Genomic DNA, 19,764 nt, shown 5'->3' on the forward strand with positions numbered 1-19,764 from the left:
TTGCTAGGAAACTAGTCGTAGTAGATCCTCCTGAAGGCGGGCGCAGATTTCTGCCGATGCAGTCGATGCAGCTGTGCCATTCAGTGCCACTGGGAAGAGTGAGTGTTTTCAGAAGCTATTAGTGTCATTTAGCCATCAGATCAAGGCCAGGGGTGAACACAAGGTGAATGTCAACATTGTCTATTCAAATGCCATGCATCGCAGTGAAACGTTCTGGAGACTGTGGTTTGAACTTCACTTTGAGTTAAGCGCTATATGGGTCATTAGTTGCAAATAGTTGCTTTCTCTCTGTGTTGAGTTAAGCGGGAGGATGAAGGGTTCCAGTTTACGTCACTTTGAGATTTTTATCTTTGTGTACAAAACCCCTTATTTTAATCTACAGTGCTCTAAAGGCACTTCTTGTAAAGAAGATAGCAGATGAAGAGGATTAGAGTATCAGAGAACACTGAGGCTTTTGTTGTAATGTTGCTGTAAGCTACAAAAAAATCACTTAAAATGGGTGTCTCATGAAAAAAGCGTGTTTTAGTGACAGCCCTAAGCACTGCAATAACCCAAAACCAAATAAAAAAACATGGCTCATTGGAAAACGTGCCTCAGCCTACTTTTTAGCAAAACATAAAATACGTTGCTCTGGGTTAGTTTTGTTGCACGTTTTTGATGACAAATTCACTAGAGGGTGTCTACATTTTTGGCAAATTTGTAATGCATTAGTTTTATGGCAGGGATCTCCAACCCTCAGGTCTCCATGAAAGAGTTGCTACCTGACCACAAGAATGAGGATGATGATGATGATGATGATGATGATGATGATGATGATAATAGCCTTTATTTGTCACATACACTTTTACATGCAGCAAAATTGGACCCCTCCGACCATACACAAATATCACACATTTCAGGGGAAGACAAGTCAGACTAGAGATATGATGATGATGATGATGATGATGATGATGATGATGATGATGATGATGATGATGAAGAAAAATAGCCTTTGTTTGTCACATACACCTTTACATGCAGCGAAATTGGACCCCTCCGACCATACACAAATATCACACATTTCATGGGAAGACAGGTCAGACGAGAGGTATGATAATAATGATGATGATGATGATGATGATGAAAAATAGCCTTTATTTGTCACATACACCTTTACATGCAGCGAAATTGGACCCCTCCGACCATACACAAATATCACACATTTCAGAGGAAGACAGGTCAGACAAGAGGTAGCTTTAGAAAGAGGAAATAAGATGCATTAGGGGATGCAAAGTAATTCTATATATGATCCCATTTTATTGTGAGATTTACCCTTTAAGAACCAATATCCATATCGCACACCGCTGTACATAGTGAGCTATACCGAGAAAAAGTTATTTATAAGGGGATCAATACAGTAGGTGAGGCAAACATATTCGATTATAAATCAAAGGTACTAGGGATGTGAACCTACACTTATCTCATGGTTCGGTTATGATTATCATATCATAAACTTAGTTCAATTCAGTATCGCAGTGCATCACAGACGACTTTTAATACAAGTCGCCAGATAAATGAACTGTACCTTTAATTTTACCAGCGTTTTGAATGTAGCAAACAAAACTCAAGTAAGGGCACAGAAGAAAACAGAAGCATTTAGAGCAAATACACAGAAGAAAATAATAGTCCTGCTTGGTTTTTTTTAGCGCTGTCGAGGAAGTTCTTAACCTTTGATTGTGTTTACGCGCTCAACAAAAGTGACTGTGATTTTGCTCTAAGCATCAGTGCCGTTCACCGAGCAGTGACATGGGCCCTGAAGAACGGCTTTCAAACAGTTGATGCATGACAAATATGGTGGAGAAAACTCGCTCTGCAGACACACTAGTCCACGGGTATCACAGTAACACAGGGGTCTCAAACTGCCAGACCACCCTCCTTCTTCCTCTGGCCCGCAACTGACGTCAAAAATATAATGCATTTCGGCCTGCCAAAACATATTTTTTAACCACTATCATTGTTTTGCAATGACATCAAGTCACTTGTGGATTTGGTCCGCCACCTAGTCGACATTTATAGTACTGCATTCGGATTAGTTTGACTTTCATTTTCTCTCAGTCTACGGTCGAGAGTAACACACATGCATTTTTTTCTGTGGCTGATTTAAATGTTAAAATATTTGTCCGTAAGTGCTCTATTTTTTTAAATATTCAAGGATTGTTTGATTATTATCAGTTTTATACCACTTGTATTTTTTTGTACAAGCACTTTTATATGGCTTACACATTATGCTGGAGGTGTTACAAATATGATAATTTTGCTAAAATTCGATTCAAATCATCTCATTTAATAAATTTTCCTCATGCTTATTAAGGTTTGCATAAAAACTATGTACTTTAACAAGTTCAATTCAACTACCAGTACAATTTTACTAAAGTAAATGTGAATATGTACACACTTTTCCCCACTTTGTGGTAGTTTTACAAAAAAAGAGAGATATTTAGGAGAACAATTGCCAGTAAAGTCACTTAAGTTACCCAGACTGCTTTCTGCTGTTCTTGCGCTATTGCACAATACAATTGGTTGGGACAGAATAATAATAATTATAAAAGTCATGTTTGTTATCCTAAGATGCATCAGTTACGTCAGGTTTCCACTTTTTTCTTGTGCTTGAATGTTAAAATGGCCCTCCTATGAATTATCAGTGACTGAAATGGGCCCCCGGCCAATTTGAGTTTGAGACCCCTGCTGTAACAGTCCAGAGAGGAGAGGAAACTTTACCTCACGAACACCTCTGCAAGTCAAAAGATCCACAATTATAGAAAGAGATGGAAAAACAAGCAAACTCAAAAGCAATGAATTGTGCACAGTTGTCTGATTATTTAGTTATTTATTTATTTTTTACTAGTTTAAATTATTTGCGCTTTCCTCATTTATCTAGATATATAAGATAAATGACGTCAGTACGTAATAACCTTAACGGTTATGATCTCTTACTGAACCAATATCAATTCATCCATATCGAAATCTAGCTGCATCGAAGAAAGAATTAATTTGGACAAACCAATTGACACCAATACATTAGTAGTATTTCTTTTCAAAGAGCTGCATGAGAATAATAATTTATACATCAATAATAACGTCTCTGTAATTATCTTTAGTATAAAAGGGAACAAAGGTGGTTACTGTCATAGTTCCCCATAGTATTCATTTTGCCTATAAACTGCAGTCAAACGTATAAATCCGTGAAATTTACGGTAAAAAATGGCAGCTGTGGTTGCCAGTATTTCGCCGTTAAAAATACGGTACAAACTGTAAAAGTAATTTCTCATTTTCACAGTAAACTATCGTATTTCATTAATTTATAGATGTAATATGTCTGTATTTTGAATTACCAACACCTTCACATCTTTTGTTACACAGATAGACACGTTAACACAACCATATGCAGGTGGAGATGAGATACATAATGAACCAATGCTCATCAAAAACAACTTTTCCCACAAGCAGAAAAGTGTATCAGTATATAGAGGGTGCTCAGTGTCATTCACACAGCTGCTAAACACCAGTATGGTAACACGCATAAAAGAAATAAACATTGTTTATCAACATTAGATGTAACATAAATCTCTAATGACCATAACTGATGGGGAAACAACTAAAAAGATCCATAATAATATCAACAACAAGCATAAAAAGTGATATGCCATGCAGGGAATTCTGGGAAAGTCAATTTATGGTTATTCACCGTATATATTAAGGAAACATACTGTTAACCAGGTTATACATTTTTACTGTAGCATTTTTACAGTCTTTTACTGTTGAAATCACTGCCATTTTTATACAGTTTGCATTATTGAAGTTGCTCAAAAATGTAGCCCGAAGCACGCATTTCCAATGAGCCTTTAATGAGAAAAAGGTCAGTGGTCTGATCGAGATGATCTAGGCCTGCTTGCAAACAAACTCTGTAGCAGTTCACTTAAGATGAGAACGCAATCTGGCCCAATGGATGCACAAACCAGTGTACTTTGCTTTTTTTTATATATCACAAGGTGGAATATTTGGTTTTTACTTTTCATCGCATTCAAAGTTTTTTATAAAAGTGTCTTGTTTTGTAAAGGCATCAACGACTGTCTGCATATTCAATTAAAAAACAATCCGTGAAGCTGTAGCAGAAGTAGTAATCCCCGCAGGTTTGGGAACGCGTGTGCTGCAGATAAGAATGCTGAAATTCACAGCGCTGCCTTTGAGAGGATCACATGGCCCTGCTGATGGGTAATGTGATCCTCTGCTGTCTTCTCATTACAGCAATGCTGGGGGGTTTAGTGGGTGTGTGTATTTGTGTACACACACACACACACACACACACACACACACACACACACACACACACACACACACACACACTTAGAGAAGGAACTCAAAAGAGCTGCAAAGAAATAAAGAAAGGGCTTGTATTTACTTCAAATAACGACAAAGTGTTGTGTGCAAAATAATACAAAAAGAAATAATGGGGTTGAGTTAGATTATTTACTTTCTCAGTGTCTCTCATCTTATGTATGACGCACAGAACAGTATTCTAAAAGCAAAAAAAAAGTTTGCTTGATCATTCTCACAACTGTTCATGAGCCAGTCAAATCCTGATGGATATATATACTCTTTTTTTAATGTTTTGTTACTCTTTTGACCTATACACTACAAATAAATCCATCATATTTGTCAAAATACCTCCAACTTTAATTATATTTGGTAATTCGATGGCAAATAGAAATCTCACCTGATTTATATCACCGCATTACCTTGTTAAACAATGCTAACCCAAATATTGACAACGCTTCAGTTTTATTACTTGCAAACTAAATTAGCACGCACAGAAATAAAGCAACGTTTACTTATCAGAGTCATTAATTGCCAGACTCCCGGGTCTGTCGATCAATGCGATGGGTGAGTCTTCTTGATACCATGTCTTCAACAGTGGTAATATTTTCAACAGTACGGCAGTGTGTGGACGACTACACCCCGCCACATGACATACTGATCCAGTGCCAACAAGCAATCCAATCCACCTTTTGTTTTTTTAGTTTTTGTTTTTAGTCAGAAATTCACGAAGAAAACATGAAGCAATGTAGCCATTCAGTTCTCGTAAACCTTTGATCAAACTCTTGTCTTTCGAAAACACCATTTTTATTTAATCCTTATGCAGCTAAAAATAAATACGTCATTATTACGTCATCGCCAAGGAAAATAAAGAAAAGGATTATTCTAATGCATTATATTATATTATATTATATTATATTATATTATATTATATTATATTATATTATATTATATTATATTATATTATATTATATTATTCATTTTCGGTTTAGTCCCTTTAATAATCTGATAATCTAATAATCTTTAATAACAAATGCCAACTGACCCAGCTTGCTGTGAGGCGTCAACGCTACCCACTGCGCCACCATGCCGCCATTATATTATATTATATTATATTATATTATATTATATTATATTATATTATATTATATTATATTATATTATATTATATTATATTATATTATATTAAATTAAATTAAATTAAATTATATTATATATTGCAGTTTCAATTTTCTATCTTTGTTTTACAAACAAAGTGAATTTGAATATATTTTGTTTCATCGGTCATCCATTTTTCTGGATTTCTTAATAAATATAGTTAAAAATCACTTTTAAGAATGTACTAAAACTGAATTTTTGACCAGCAGTGTTCATATACCTAAAAATACATTCTTTGACAACAAGTTTTAATGTATTTAATTTTTTATAAAAAACAAGTAAAACAAACCTAATTAAAGCCAGGTCAATTTAGTTTGTGGAAAGTTACTTCTTTGCAGTTTTTTTCCTATAAGTAATAGCATTTTTTTCTGTTTATGCACCACTGAGCTCATTGATTAATAGATGAATACGCTTGCTTGTGTTATGGAGTACCAGCATATTGTCTTTGAAAGGCAGATGGAAGAGCAGTGAAGCAGTTCCAGGACACACACACACACACACACACACACGGCTCAACAGATTTGCGCTATGTGGCAGACTTGGCAGCTTGTTGCGATACCCGATAGCAAAACTACACTGGTTACTGACAAATGTGATGATAATGATTCATTTAAAGGGTGCTTGATAAAAAAATCAAGCATCATTTCCTCATTTTAGCAACCTCAAGGCTACACGAATTCAAGATTAAGCATGAGAAAAGAGAAATGCAGTCTCATTGTGTTTTCTTTGCAGTTTTTTGTTTTGTTTTGTTTATTTAACAAGGACGTTGTACGTTAATAAAACATTTATGTAAGTGTACCAGAATTATTCAAAGGCTACTTTCCCTGCACAGAATGTTACAAGTTGCCCTAAAATGATTAAAATGCATATTAAAAGGATTTAACAATTACATAAAACACAACAATCAAGAGAATAGAACGAATACAAAAACTTTGTATTTTCCAGACACTCAGTCCAATAGCAACAGAAGCCAAACAGAACAATACAAACCACAGAATATACATTACAAAAGACAGTTATGCCAATACTTCCTCAAAGGTGTGTGATAACGCACATCTGTAAGCCTAGGATTTGTCAGCAACATTAAACTTCTATTCTGAGAATTCTCCAGTCGACAAATAAAGTTATACATCAAATTTCTCATTAAATGATCAAACTCTTTAACCGTACAAAATAAATCACTTGCACTGCATTAGATTTTTAAATCTTCATACAATTGTTGTACGCAACCTGCAGCTTATGGAGACTCTCTTTTAAAATGATTCCACAAAGGAGCTGGATATAAAGAACTGCAATATTTTCTAAAGAGTTTAACTTTAACCTGCTCCGAACACATATAAAACTTTCACACCAGCCTATTTGCTTGAATATATAACTTTCCACGTTTCCTGTACATATCATTATTATCACTCATATCATCAGCGATGATATGCCCCAACTATTTAGCAGTTTTACTAACGTTTAAAACTTGACAAATAAAAATCTGGCAAAATTATATTTTAATGTTCTTTGTTTCTACATATCATTGCAGCACTCTTTTTAGTATAAATTGCACATCATAACTCTTCCCATAATCTGCACAAATATTAAGCAGCTGCTGTTAATCGATATGGACGTAGTGTCCGTGACGTCACCTATAGGTTTCTGAAGAGTGCAAATTAAGTTACAAGTGGGTGTGGCCAGCCGTTGCCATTTTGTTCGCACGACCGGGGGTAACCAAAAAAGGGCAAAAGGGCGGAGCTAAAGGTGCCTGCTAGGATTTTGCTTAGACAGGCTTTTCTTTGGGAGAAACGCCTAATACTTCATTACCTGCGACTCGTTTTTGTTTTGACCACTTGTGCTTGGTTGTATACTATATCAATAAAGTGTTTAGTCTTTTAAAAACACTGTTGTAATACATTGAGCCACTAAAACATTGTTCCTTATGACGTTTTTCTACAGGAGAAACGCGAATTACTTCCAAATACTTCAAATATAGTCTGTGCTGTAAATGCAAGGCTATTTATAAAATCCAGGTATAACACTATGATAACATTTCAGATGACTGTTCTATAGCCTACAGCTAATCAATCTGTCAGATTCTGGAGTGCTTTCAAGCTCGAAATAAAATTAGAGATAATAAATTATCTTAAATAAAACAAAAACATTTATAGATATGGTATAGAAGTAGATAAGAATTTCACTCACATGAAAATGGAGGCTACTTAAAGGGTTTGTGAGCACAGTTAAGTGCAGACAGCATGCCATATTATCTGATAATTACAGGAAATAATTCCAAAAGGCAACCGACTGTGTAAAGCCACATAAAACAAAACAAAAATATGATGTATATGCCGAGTTCAGCGGCTAATCATCCGGAATCATCCAGCAAGACCTAGTTGTCACTCAAGTGGCCACACACTTAATTATGCAGACTTAATATAACTTAACAGAAACTAACTTAACAGAAACTAAACGAATGAGTTATAAAAAAATTCACTCCCTCACAGTTGTCATGAAGTGTGAAATCAGCCATATACACGAAAATCGTTTTTGTACCAGGCTGGAAACACCTATTTTCTGCTGTAAAGTTGGCTAATTTAACATTGGGGTCAATAGAAATGTGCTATTTTTTGGAGCCAGCCCTAGTGGAATTTTGATGAATTGCAGTTTTAGTTACTTCCATATTAGCTTCACGAGGGGGAGAGCGGGATGCTGCTGAAAACCAGCACTACTGGGGGAAAAATAGTAATAACAAAATGCGAAGACAGATTGTGTAATGTATTTGTTTTCTTGTTTTGTTTCTCAAAAGCAATGCAAATTCGAACAAACATTAGTAGGATAGCCAGCAAATAAATCCATAATTCTCATTTTTACAAAGTACAAATGAGCTATTTCTTTATTTGAACCCTGAAAACTGTATAAGTATCTACATGTCTGATAGTTGTCGAAAAAGTTTTCTATGAGCATGCAACTTTTGACAAATGTTCAAGTTAAAGTCAAATTAAAAAATGGAAAGTTACAATATATACTAAGATAATAAGAGGGATGAAGTTAACCCACGAATAATCATATATAAATCAAGCATATATTCGCATGCTTAATCATATATTTTAACTCTGCAGACTATAGTTCACTGTAAAAAAATACTGGGTTCCACACAATCAATTTGAGTTAGGACAACATGAAGGAATTAAGTGAACTTTTATTAGTTTTTACAAATTTATTTAGATTGAACATAAAACAGGTGACGCGCTGGCGCAGTAGGTAGTGCTGTCGCCTCACAGCAAGAAGGTTGCTGGTTCAAGCCTCGGCTGGGTCAGTTGGCGTTTATGTGTGGAGTTTGCATGTTCTCCCCACATTCACGTGGGTTTCCTCCGGGTGCTCCAGTTTCCTCCACAGTGCATTAACATGTGGTACAGGTGAATTGGGTAGGCTAAATTGTCCGTAGTGTATGAGTGTGCATGAGTGTGTATGGATGTTTCCCAGAGATGGGTTGCGGCTAGAAGGGCATCCGCTGCGTAAAACGTGCTGGATAAGTTGGCGGTTTATTCCGCTGTGGTGACCTCAGATTAATAAAGGGACTAAGCTGAAAAGAAGATGAATGAATGAACATAAAACAATTAAGTTGTCCCCCAAAAATCTCAAGAATTGTGTTTCAGCTTATTTTAAATGAGCAGTCTGAGTGTTATATGACACCCTAAAACTAACACCACTCATTTTACTGATGTGATAGTTGGCTTGAATGTCAGGAAGATTTTTTATTTTTTTTTAGTAGTTGCAGATGAGTCCTGGTGTGAACTGTGCTGATACGCTCACAGTCTGGTGACTCCTCATGGCATCGACTGCCGCATCATGTGTGGCCATGCCGCAGTGAGCACTGATCGCTTACATAAGACTACAGAACAGATCAGGCGGATGCAAGGAAAAGCCCAGGGGGAAGGCCAGTCTAGCCGAGTGTCTGCTGACCAAGTCACTTCAGGGAAAGGGAAGGATTTGGTTTGACTTGAGATGTCTTTATATATGTACCTTAACTTTGTTTCTGTTTATGGCATTTTTTAAATTGGATTTGATTAGTCATTGCCACAATGCTATGAGTGTTAATAGTGCACAGTAATAGCACAGTGGGTAGCACAATCGCCTCACATCAAGAAGGTCGCTGGTTCAAGCCTCAGCTGGGTCACTTAGCATTTTTGTATGGAGTTTGCATGTTCTCCCAGTGTTCGTGTGGGTTTCCTCCCACAAGTTTAAAGACGTGGTATAGGTGAATTGGGTAAGCTAAATTGTCCGTAGTGTATGTATGTGAATGAGTGCATATGGATGTTTCCCAGTGATTGGTTGCAGCTGGAAGGGCATCCACTGAGTAAAGCATATGCTGGATAAGTTGGCGGTTCATTCCGCTGTGGCGACCCCAGATTAATAAAGGGACTAAGCTGAAAAGAAAATGAATGAATGAATGAATGAATGAATGAATGAGTTAATATATAATTGAAAGTAGGTTGGTATGATTTTTGTTTCTTCTAAGGCTTTATATTAATACGTTGCTTGGTTGCTAGTGAGTACTAGGTGGTTGCTAGGGTATTTTTCTTTTCTTTTGCATTTAATATGTGTTTAGTTACATCCCAAATGACACTCTATACACCAGTGTTTCTTAACCACGTTTCTGGAGGACCACCAGCTCTACACATTTTCCTTGTCTCCTTAACCCAACACACCTGTTTCAGATTCCAACACACCTGATTCAGCTCATTAGCAGAGACTAAAAGACCTGTAATGGATGTGACAAACAAAGTAGACATCCAAAACTTGCAGTGTTGGTGGTCCTTCGGGAACGTGGTTGAGAAACACTGCTATACAAAATGTAGTGTAAGAGGTTTTTTACTAACTTGTAAATTCAATTGACGTTTAATGGATGCCAAATTACTGAAATAAGTTTCCAAGTTACAACCTGTCATGAGTATAACTATATTCACCATTGGGAGGTGGTTTAACTGCTTGCGTTGTAGAATTTAGCTTGGACCAAAAATATAAGTAATTAAACCTCATCGGCCGATAGCTCCATTTCTTCTGCTTCCACTTTGACCATTGAGTGCATGAAATGTTCAACATCCCACACTTGCTTTTATTGGTTGAATAAGTATGTCACCCAGGTATTTAAAGTGTACATACTCTTATTGGGTATTTTAAATAAATGAAATCAATTTTATTATTAAAGCACAATAAGAACAGTTGACCACTGTGCTGTACAAAATTTCTACTGTACAATAAAAAAACATAAAATAGAAATAAACGACCACAGTGCATTTAAAAAATGACAACTATTTATGACAATGTTCTGTAGGATTTAGATCTCCCAAATAAAAGAGGGAAGAACCAAGACTTCAGATGTCAGAAGTCAGACATACACTAGTTTAGTGATTCTGGGCCTCTTTTCCCCTTTTTCTTCAAGGACAGTTAGATTTGGGTGTCATCAGCATAGAAATGAAATGACATCCATTGCTTCGTAAGGTTGGACCCCAGAGGAAGCATATACAATGAGAAAAGAGAGGGCCCCAAAATAGAGCCCTGAGAAACTCCAAAATGTAAACTAGAGCGAGATAAAGACAAACCATCAAGACTAATAGAAAACATTCAGTCTTTCACTGCGATTTATACGAATTTTATGATCAATTGTGTCAAATGCAGCACTTGCATCTAATAATAAAATGAATGAACTACTTATACTATAGAATGACAAATAATAGTGTGATTTGGGATGCACCTTTTTTGTTTTATATGTGATCGCTGGGAATTCTGGGTGTTTTCTGCTGGATTTGGAGTGGTGCAGAATGTCAGAAAAATACACTGGAGGTTCACTCTGTCAATTTTTGACAAAAATAACAATGATTTCTAATTAATTATTAATGTTAGTTGGTGGTTTCTTATGCAAATTTTGTTTTTCCGGTGCTACAGTGAGTGTGAGTATTTCTATGCAGCTTATAAGGTATTCAAAATGGTTTTTACTGCGTTATGTGGTTGCTAGGGAGTTCTGGGTGGTTGCTAGGTCATTGCTGCAGTGTCCTTGTTTGTGCTTTCCGACTCATTGGCACACAGTGTTATGAGTAGATGCTAAAAGATTGCTGTGCAACGTTAAAGGTGTTTATAGTGCTGCTTTTCAGAACAAATTTTCAGAACTAGTGTTTGCTGTTTTCTGTCTTATTAGAGTCTCAAATGAGAAACTATCTGTCAGTTCATTGCCTGATTAACAAGCACAGCAGCTTCTTATTGACCTACAGTAAGACAGCAGATGATTGATTTTCAGGCAGTGCGAGTGAAAAAAGTTCACTCACTGAAAGTTCAAAGACAAATCAGATTTGAGAAATCAATAGTGTACACCAAGTTAAGAGAGTATAAGGAGATTTTGATGTGTTTCATGAAACGCTTTGCTTTCATCCTGAAGCGGTTTGCCAATTAATTATCACCTCATTTTCAAGCACCTGCTATTTTTGGGCTTGAAAATTATTCTGATTTCACCCAACTTGTTTTGATTAAATGCATGTTAAATGAATGTGAATAAATTCCTTGACTTTATCCTTCTAGCTATTTAACCAATGGTTTAACCTCAGTGGAACGGTTCCCAATCAGCTTTAAAACCCAATTCTCTGGGCACCACTTCCATCATGTGGTATTGGGCGTTTACTGTAACGGCCGCTATGGCACCCTGGGCATGAGTCGACGTACTGACCTTATGGACAGACCTCTGAGCTTTCGTACACTCAGTGAGTTGGTGTTTGACTTCGAGGACTCATATCGCCGCTACCAGCACACCATGAAGAAGATAAAGATTGGTCTATACGTGCCGCACAATCCACACGTTTTCCAGCCTATTGAGTGGAACTATCTGGTGATAAATGCCAGTAAGCAGGGCCGTGAAGACATGCGTAAAGAGCTGGAGAAGCATGGCCGTGACATGAGGATGAAGGTGAAGTTATACACAGTTATAAACTATATTTGATACTATTATAGATTCTGTTAATGTTTTGAATTTGAATTGATTGGTACATCTTCTGTTTTCAGTAGTTTTAAGATTGCCTATATTAAAATGTTGATTTTATTTGAATATATTAAACCTATTAACATCTTCCATACCATCCAGTCCAATTTTATTCATCCATCCAGTGGCATACCAACCAATCCGATCCATCCATCCATCTATCTATCAATTCCAAACTATCCATTCAGTCGTCCACCTGTCCATCCATCAGCCCATCTGTTCCAGTCTGTTCATCCATCCAATTCGATCTATCCATCCATCCATTCATCCAGAGCCATACTTTCCAATTCGATCCATTCATTCATCTATCAATTCCAATAGCAATCCAGCTATCCATCCATCTGTTCATCCCAGTTTGCTCATTCATCCATTCCATCCATCATTCCATCCCAGTCCACATGTCCGTCTGTCCATCCATCCCCAATCCGTTTGTCCATCCATTCCCAGTCAGTCTGTTAATTCATGCATCCATCTCCAATCTGTCCGTCCATCTATTCCCAGTCAGTCCGTCCATTCATACATCCATCCCCAATCCGTCTGTCCATCCATTGCCAGTCAGTCCATCCATCCATCCATCCATCCATCCATCAATCCATCCCCAATCCGTCCATCCATCAATTCCCAGTCATCCGTTAGTCCTTTCATGCGTTCATTCATTCATCCCCAATCTGTCCATCCATCTATTCCCAGACAGTCCGTCCTTTCATCCATCCATCCCCAATCCGTCCGTTCATCCATTCCCAGTCAGTCTGTCCATCCATCCATCTATCCATCCCCAATCAGTCTGTCAGTCCATCCATTCCCAGTCAGTCCGTCCATCCATCCATCCCCAATCCATCTGTCCATCCATTCCCTGTCAGTCTGTCCATCCATCCATCCCCAATCCATCTGTCCATCCATTCCCTGTCAGTCCGTCCATCCATCCATCCCCAATCCATCTGTCCATCCATTCCCTGTCAGTCCATCCATCCATCCGTCCGTCCGTCTGTCCGTCCGTCCGTCCATCCGTCCGTCCATCCATTCCCGGTCAGTCCGTCCATCCATCCATTCCCAGTCCGTCCGTCCCTTTGTCTTGTCCATCCATCCTAGTCCATCCAATCCATATAAAATTTAGTTAAAAAAAAAAAATGTTGAACGAATTTAGAGTTTCTGTGAAAGGCAGTGTCACATAACAAAAGTCATGCTTGTCTGTATTCTGTGTGTTATATAAGCAAATGTTTGATCAGTAATGACCTGGATCAGTAGAGCCTGTATTTGTCCTTGAACATCAATGAAGAGTTAGACCTGCAGTCTATGCTGTGTGAGTGTAACGTGGGACATGTTTATCATGTAGACAGTAAAAACTAGGTCATGTTCTCCCAGTTTCTCAGATGCAGCCTTGACTTTATGGATGACCGCAGTCAGCTGTGACATAGTTTCCATGAACCACATATGCAGTCAGAGAGTGGAAATTGCGATCTAGATGTTGGAAAGCAATGTAGCCATCTTTTTATGGATGTTGAGGAATTCAGTACTCAATCATCAAAACCTTAATGTTTTTGCAACCTTGCATATATTTAAACTAAGTGAAGAGCATGTGACAGTGAGGGAAAGGGTTTGCAGATAAAGCATTAAAATCTAACATGAAAACTGATGCTTTTTTCATTTTGCAATCCACCTTTTGGCTCTTGGCGCTGAGCACATTTGGCATTGTTATGAAGCGGACAGGAGACAGAGGTAAGGAAACGTTAGGGTGTTTATTGAATGACAACAAGGAGCACATGAAGGATAGCCAGGAGGATCAGGAATGATGTTGGGGTCTTCTCCTCCGTGGCTGGGTAACAGGAATACACGAGGATGGACAGCACACACCAGATACAGCTGACAGAGGATGACACAGACTTGGAAGGACTGGAAGACAGGACGATACGGGAGGACCAGGAAGACTAGGGAGGAATACAAAGAGAACAGGTAAGTAAATCGTTTGTTTAGCTGAGGATGACTACGCTGAGTGGTCGCTCAGTTGTCCGCTTTCGTCGAGACGAGCCCGGACAATGAGCGACTGGAGTGCTGTGCTTTTATCTGGTGCTCGTGAATGTGATGCAGCTGTGTGCTCATTAGAAGTCAGGTGATGGTGATCTTCGTGAGTGGGGATCGTGAGAGCCTGACCAATCCGTGACAGTACCCCCCTCCCCAGGGCCCGCTCCTGAGGGCCGACACCTCCGACGCCGTGGTGGTCTCCCTCTGCCTCTAGGCGCTGGGAACTCAGGGTGGCTCTCATGAAACTCCACCATGAGACTAGGATCGAGAATATCAGCTCTGGGAACCCATGTCCTTTCTTCGGGGCCGTACCCTTCCCAGTCCACCAGGTACTCCAACTGGCCACCACGACGTCGGGAACGCAAGATCTCCTTCACTGCGTAGACGGCTCCTTCTTCTAGGAGCAGTGGAGGAGGGGGTTCCTCTTCGTGGTCAGGCTCTGTGGAGGGAAGAACAGGATCGTGATAGGGTTTCAGGAGTGATACGTGGAATGTAGGGTGAATACGGTAGTGAGAGGGTAATTGTAGTTTGTAGGTGACGGGGTTAACCTGTTCCACGATGGTGAAGGGACCAACAAATCGGGGACTTAACTTGCGAGAGGGCAGTCGCATGCGTATGTCCCGGGTGGATAGCCACACCTTTTGTCCGGGTGTGTATCTGGGTTCTTCAGACCTTCTCCTATCGGCGGTTACCTTGCTTCGACGGACTGCCCTCTGCAGATGTTGATGAGCCTCGTCCCAGACTCTCTCGCTCTCCCGGAACCAGTGATCCACTGCGGGGACATCAGATGGTTCGCCATCCCAGGGAAAGAGCGGTGGTTGGAAGCCCAGGACGCACTGGAATGGCGTGAGTCCGGTGGAGGGTTGCCGCAGTGAATTTTGGGCATATTCTGCCCAGCCCAAATACTGGCTCCAGGAGTTCTGGTGACCACTGCAGAAGGTCCTCAGGAACCGTCCCACCTCCTGAATCTTCCTCTCTGTCTGCCCGTTGGTTTGGGGATGATATCCAGAAGAGAGGCTGACGGCCACACCTAGGAGCTTGAAGAAGGCTTTCCATAGACGTGAGATGAACTGTGGACCTCTGTCCGACACAATATCTTCTGGAATACCAAATGACCTGAAGACTTGATTAAAGATATTGTCGGCAGTTTCAAAGGCTGTGGGAAGACCTTTCAGAGGGATTAGTTTGACAAACTTTGAGAATCTATCTACTATGACTAGAATACAGGTATTACCTTCTGACGAAGGGAGGTCAGTGATAAAGTCCACTCCTAGGTGTGACCAGGGACGGTTCGGAATCGGCAAGGGATGGAGCTTTCCAGCGGGTAGATGACGTGGGCTCTTGGATTGGGCACAGTCCTTACAGCCCTGAACATATTGCCTCACATCCCTTGCCATGTTTGGCCACCAGAATCGTTGGGATACTAGCGAGAGAGTATTGTTGATCCCTGGATGTCCAGTGCCTAGCGAGGTATGTAAGGAGTGGATCAGATCTACCCGGTGTTCAGGTGGTATGAACTGCCGATGAGGAGGGCATCCCGGCGGAGCAGGAGCTTCCGGAGTGGCAACGACTGGAGGAGCGTTCCAGGTGATCGGACAAATGGAGATGTGTTCGGGAAGAATCTTCGTTGGGAGTTCTTCATGATCGTGATGCTCGTGTAAACGAGAGAGAGCGTCTGCTCTTAGATTCTTGGGTCCTGGACGATAGGAAATGGAGAAATCAAAACGTGAGAAGAAAAGTGACCATCTGGCTTGACGTGGACATAGTCTCTTGGCCTCTTTGATGTACTGGAGGTTTTTGTGATCTGTGATCACCTGGAACGGATGTTTGGCTCCCTCCAACCAGTGACGCCACTCCTCCAAGGCTAGCTTGATTGCTAGAAGCTCCCTGTCTCCTATGCTGTAATTCTGCTCCGCCGGGCTCAACTTCCGAGAGAAATAGGCACAGGGATGCAGTCGGGGCGGTGTATCATGATGTTGAGATAATACTGCCCCGACGCCGGTGGTGGATGCGTCCACTTCCACCACGAAAGGAAGATTTGGGTCAGGATGAGTCAGGAGTGGGGCCCTTGTGAACTCCTTCTTAAGAAGGCGGAAGGCTGCGGCTGCTTCTTTGGTCCACTCCAGTCCTTTGGGTTTACCCTTGAGGAGATTAGTGAGAGGTGATGTAATCCTGCTGTAGTCCTTGATAAATCGTCTATAAAAGTTAGCAAACCCAAGAAACCTCTGGAGCTCCTTAATGGAAGTGGGTTCTGACCAGGATAGAACAGCCTCAATTTTCTTCCCATCCATACGTATACCGGTTTGGTCAATGATGTATCCCAGGAAATGAATCGACTTCTGGTGGAATGAGCATTTCTCCGCTTTGAGGTAGAGGTGATGTTCTCTCAATGTGTGTAGGACCTCCGCAACGTGTTGGCGATGTTCGGCCTCACTCCGGGAGTAAATGAGGATGTCATCTATGTACACTATTACACAGTGGTGAAGAAACTCCCGGAGGACTTCATGAATGAAGTTTTGGAATACGGAGGGGGCGTTGACCAGACCGTAAGGCATGACCTCATATTCATAGTGGCCAGTAGGGGTCACGAATGCTGTCTTCCATTGGTCCCCCTCACGTATTCTTATCAGATTATACGCGCTGCGGAGGTCCAATTTAGTGAAGACTTTAGCTTCTCGGAGCTGTTCCAAAGCGGCTGGTACCAGAGGAAGGGGATATCGGTATTTTACTGTACCGTTATTTAGGACCCTGTAGTCGATGCATGGACGCAGCCCTCCGTCCTTCTTGGCCACAAAGAAGAAGCTTGAGGCGGCTGGTGATTTTGAGTGACGTATGTACCCCTGACTCAGAGCCTCCCTTATGTAATCTTCCATTGCCTGATTCTCTGGAAGCGAGAGCGGGTAGATCCTACCTCTTGGCAACTGGGCATCTGGAACTAGGTCGATCGCGCAGTCCCATGGCCGATGCGGCGGTAGCTGGGAAGCTCTCTTGGGGCAGAAGACATCATGAAAGGAGCTGTACTCCTTAGGAATGTGGATAGACTGCTTCTCAGGAGGGCTCTCGACCGATGTTGCAAACAAAGAAATGGGGTTCCGACCTTGAAGAGGGAGATTTGGAAAACAGGCAGGTGTACATCCAGATCCCCATTTCTTTATCTCTCCTGTGCCCCAAGAGATGATGGGATCGTGCTTCACCAGCCACGGGCGCCCTAGAATGATGTCCATATTTGCACCCTCCAGAACCAGAAATTGAATCCTCTCTTGATGTAACACCCCCACTTGAAGAAGGATGTCTTCGCATTGTCGATGGATACGGGTCGAAGATCGAGTGCACTGGGTTATCGGTTGTATCTGGTATATATGCGAGGACGCCTCAGTACGGAGGTGGAGTTGACGACAGAGGGATTGGGAGATGAAGTTCCCTGCTGACCCGGAGTCGATGAGGGCTGTGACAAGGAGAGAAATAGAGGCAGTAGTTATTTGTACGGTGGTAGTAAGTGGTTTACATTGTTCAATATTCGTACTGAATACACTCACTGAAGTCCGAATGGGACGAAGGGGACACTCCATACGGGTGTGTCCACTGACACCGCAGTATAGACACAGACCCCGGGTCAGCCTCCTCTGTCGTTCCGCTGATGTCAGTCTTCCAGACTCTATTATCATGGGTTCTGGTTCTGGAGAGGCTGTTGACTCAGGCGATTGGAGGAGTGCAGACGAGGGGGGTGATGGTGTCCTGTTGATAGGAACGAAGACGATCGGAACATCGGAGAGAATGTTGGATGAATCTCTCCAGACCCATTGTATCATCTAATGTGGCCAGTTGGATTCGGAGAGTGGGTTCCAAGCCGTGCCGGTACGTGGTCAACAACGATCTCTCATTCCATCCACTTGCAGCTGCTAGAGTGCGAAACCGGAGAGCATATTCCTGTGTAGATAGAGTACCTTGCTTTAGATGATACAGCTGCTCTCCAGCGGCTACTTCCCCATCAGAACGTCCAAACACCTCTTTGAAATACTCCGTGAAGGTAGTGATGGAATTCATGACCGGCCCGGCTTGGTTCCAGATCGTCTCAGCCCATTTAAGTGCAGGTCCAGAGAGTAGAGATACGATGTAGGCGATCTTTGACTTATCTGTGGGATATAGAGAAGGTTGCATTTCGAATATGAGGGAACATTGTAACAGAAAACCATTGCACTCCCCCGCTCCGCCTGAGTAGGGCGCTGGTCGGGCCATGGGACTGGAAGGAAGGGCCGAAGAAGAAACTGTGGAGGCGGAAGTGCTCGGTGCTGGTGGTGCGTTGGAAAGTGGAGCTGGTGGCTGTAGAATCCGCTTCAACTGGTCCACCAGCTCTTGAAAGTGATCGGGGGTGCTCATGTTGTCGTCGTTATAGGTCCGGGCTTCTGTTATGAAGCGGACAGGAGACAGAGGTAAGGAAACGTTAGGGTGTTTATTGAATGACAACAAGGAGCACATGAAGGATAGCCAGGAGGATCAGGAATGATGTTGGGGTCTTCTCCTCCGTGGCTGGGTAACAGGAATACACGAGGATGGACAGCACACACCAGATACAGCTGACAGAGGATGACACAGACTTGGAAGGACTGGAAGACAGGACGATACGGGAGGACCAGGAAGACTAGGGAGGAATACAAAGAGAACAGGTAAGTAAATCGTTTGTTTAGCTGAGGATGACTACGCTGAGTGGTCGCTCAGTTGTCCGCTTTCGTCGAGACGAGCCCGGACAATGAGCGACTGGAGTGCTGTGCTTTTATCTGGTGCTCGTGAATGTGATGCAGCTGTGTGCTCATTAGAAGTCAGGTGATGGTGATCTTCGTGAGTGGGGATCGTGAGAGCCTGACCAATCCGTGACAGGCATCATCAGAAAGGAGGTGATAGTCATTTATAATAAAGCTAAACGTCAACTTCAAAAGACTGAAAACATTGTGATGTCAGATTACCTCTCATTGCTTGTGCTACTCATTTGGGGAAGCACAATAATTGAAGGAATGAAAGTTTAGGAAATCTGCTGTTTAGTCGCATAACAAAGTTAATGAACATCATCAAGTAAATGAATGTAATGTGGAGTCTTTTGTAACGCTAGCTTTATCTGTGCTGCAGTCACTAATGAGAAAACACAGTGAGAGCAATTCAGCTTTGCTCCCTGTGGTGTGAAATAGTTCAAGTCATACTCATTTAATAAACTGATTGTAGATCTGTTG

The 19,764-nt window shown here is 41.1% G+C and overlaps 1 protein-coding gene across 1 annotated transcript in view; it reads left to right on the forward strand.

Annotated features, from left to right (window-relative positions):
* The window catches only part of vash2 (vasohibin 2), a 56,972-nt gene that overhangs the window by 20,158 nt on the left and 17,050 nt on the right, over positions 1–19,764 (forward strand). The window contains exon 5 of the mRNA XM_056481176.1: positions 12,070–12,451. Coding sequence (XP_056337151.1) covers positions 12,070–12,451 — 382 coding nt within the window. The remainder of the gene's footprint in view (positions 1–12,069; positions 12,452–19,764) is intronic.

The sequence above is a fragment of the Danio aesculapii genome, chromosome 20 (assembly GCF_903798145.1).
Source record: "Danio aesculapii chromosome 20, fDanAes4.1, whole genome shotgun sequence".
NCBI lineage: Eukaryota > Metazoa > Chordata > Actinopteri > Cypriniformes > Danionidae > Danio > Danio aesculapii.